Here is a 2,662-nt window from a genome sequence, read left to right on the forward strand (position 1 = left end):
TAAAAGTTCGTTACTCCGTTTTCCGCGGCGGCTACCTTAACAATTAGCTTTATTAGTTACACTAAAAAGAAATAAGGAAAATATTTAAAAGGAATTAAATAGTAACAGGTATTCGTTTTCTACGTATTTAAAGCGTACAGGTTCATTAAATACTTTAGGAATAAATTAATTAAATATATCGGAAGTAGGATTAGGCGTAACATTATCGCAATTATTTCTTTAAATAATTGGCCAAAATAAACTTTATTATTCAAAATTAAGGAATCTATTACTCTACTTTCCTATATCGGGATTATATCGGGCTGGTAATTAGTATACGAATAAAGAATTATAGTATATAGTAGCGAATAGTTCACTTATTATTAATATATAAATAGGTACGTAGATTGGTAATTAATATAGGGTTATATTTTGATAGTATTATATAGTATACAATAGGAAACGTAATAAGTAACAATATTTATTATAATCGCGGTCGCGCAAAACTCAGGGGGCTAGTAGCAGCCGCGGGAAAACTGCGGGAATGCAGCGCAAGCGAAGTACAATGGTACAAATATTATTAGTGGGCGCTTAGTGTGACTTTCCAAGTCTTGCGCAAAAGTAACTTTTGTAGCTAGTGCTGACCCCTGCAGGCCAGAAACCCAGGACCTCGATAATGCTCCCCTTCCCCCACTTCAATCGGGGCAATCTCACCCAAAGACCATCTCATCATCAAATCTGGGCTGGGCGTGTTGGGTATCTGCGCTTTTTTCCCAGAGTGATCGTCACTTTTCAGATGACGGTGACGCCTCTTTGGCAACCCTCCACCTGTTCTTCTCGTCGGCATTTCCATTTAAATCCACTCGTCCTCACATCCTTCCTTACACTTTGCCAGAATGCCAAGTCCCAATCTCATCTCGCACATCTCATCACGGGTGGGCGGGCTGGCGGGATCGCACTTTGGTTGAGACCGGCCGAGAAGCACTACTGACGTCGTAGGTATCAATCAGTTCATTCCACCACGCCGAGGAAGCATGGGCATGGGGAAAACCGAAAGGGACCATCGGCTGCGACATCGGTCTATTGATTGGTATCCAGTATTGTCATGCAAACCAAAGGCGATATGTCGACTTTGTTGGCCTTTTATTGCATCTAGATCGACTGGATACCGGTAGGTAGGGAGACATGAGGATATCGCACTCCTTTCAAGCGTCAACGTGGTTGGGACAGACACCAACATCAAAAGATGAAGGATGGATGACCACCAAGCAGCGACGATATCGACGACGTATAAGTGCAAGTACAACATGGGAATATCAAAGTACTGTATGAGACACCAACCAGCAGCAGGACCGGGAACGAAGTCGATGAGGTTGTATCGGATCGTATCGGATCGCATTGTATGCACCATGCCTCCCCCCAGCCGATGGAATTGGATGCACCAGACGGGAGTTTTTGTATCCCCTCGTGCCGTTGCTCAGGTCAGGTCGGTCTCTCTAAGAAATGGGCTGGGTTGGAGCAGGATGCTTGGCCGCTTTCCGCCCGCCCTGTCGCAAGTCCCCTTTTTCTCCGACTCTTGTGTCATTCCGAACACACTCTCTCACAGCACAAGGCCGCACAACCACAGATTCTTGCCTTGCCGTGCTGCAGCTGCCCAGCTGCCCTTGTGCTTGTGAGTTTGTGATCCCTTCAGATTCAAGTTTGGCGCTGGCTGGCTGGTTCTGTTCTGAGGTGATTATTACAAGATCCGGTCCTCGTCCGCTTGTTGAACGGCGGCGCTCCTCAAAGTGCTTGGTCCTTTTTCACCCCCTTTCCCTCTCCCGGGCCCCCCTTTTGTTGTCTTTGTGGTGTCACCAGTGGCATCAAGACAAATTGTGATATCCATTCGCCTGTCTACCCGTTTGTCGACCTTTGTAACCGTCCACTTCACTTATTGCGACGCGTCATTCAAGCAAGCACAGACGTCACCGGCAGCGAGTGTAGTTCTTGGAGGTTTCGTGAACGGTTCTCTGGCCAACTATCGGAACGATACAAATTGTCCTGGGCGTTTGCGCAGAAGAAGCTTGACAACATAGCATTTCCCACTGACTGGATCGGAAACACCGGCCATTCCAGCTGGCAAGTAGGGAAACAAGGTGAAGCGAAGGGGGTACAGAAAGGCCAAAGCCACCAGAAGAAAGTGAGTGGGTAAACATCAAGGTGGAAAAAGCCCAACGTTCTTCGTCAGGTCCACGTCCATCACTCCATCACCCATCGGCCATCTCCAGCCATCGCCCATCGAGTTGGATTTCTGGCGCTAGTAGCCAGCCAAACTCCCCACCGAGGAGAGGAGGTCCCACGTTCATCGCTCGATCTGCGACATTGAGGACGGACGGCACAAGCCTAGTGCACGCCTTCCTTGGCTCGATTTCGTTTCCCTCTCTCAACCCTCGAGTGGTTAGGTACGTACTCTTTTTGGTACCACCTTTCGCGCCTGTACCTCGTGCATTTGACCCAAACAGGCCAAGTAGAGAGACAAAGGGTCCAGCAGCTTTTATAGCGGAAACCAGAGCGGCAGGGGTGCGTGCTCTTTGCTTTGAATCCTTCCACGATCCATTCCCAGATTCCTGATCCATTCCGTGGAATACACCTTTTCCCACTAAGGTACAGGTAGCCGGCCCACCACACAAATCCACAGCTGAAG

At 48.0% G+C, this 2,662-nt stretch overlaps 1 protein-coding gene across 1 annotated transcript; it reads left to right on the forward strand.

The window, feature by feature from the left end:
- The first annotated feature begins 1,105 nt into the window (after positions 1–1,105).
- On the forward strand, positions 1,106–1,940 carry B0H65DRAFT_110059 (uncharacterized protein). Its single transcript, XM_062820561.1, has one exon. It carries the CDS (start codon positions 1,233–1,235, stop codon positions 1,653–1,655), a length of 423 nt encoding a protein of 140 aa, XP_062684484.1. The 5' UTR covers positions 1,106–1,232; the 3' UTR covers positions 1,656–1,940.
- Positions 1,941–2,662: the final 722 nt, after the last annotated feature.

The sequence above is a fragment of the Neurospora tetraspora genome (assembly GCF_033439725.1).
Source record: "Neurospora tetraspora strain CBS 560.94 chromosome Unknown B0H65scaffold_2, whole genome shotgun sequence".
Classification (NCBI taxonomy): Eukaryota; Fungi; Ascomycota; class Sordariomycetes; order Sordariales; family Sordariaceae; genus Neurospora; species Neurospora tetraspora.

Coding starts and splice junctions, on each gene's coding strand:
- B0H65DRAFT_110059 (XM_062820561.1), top strand. CDS start 1,233: ATGGATGACCACCAAGCAGCGACGATATCGACGACGTATAAGTGCAAG.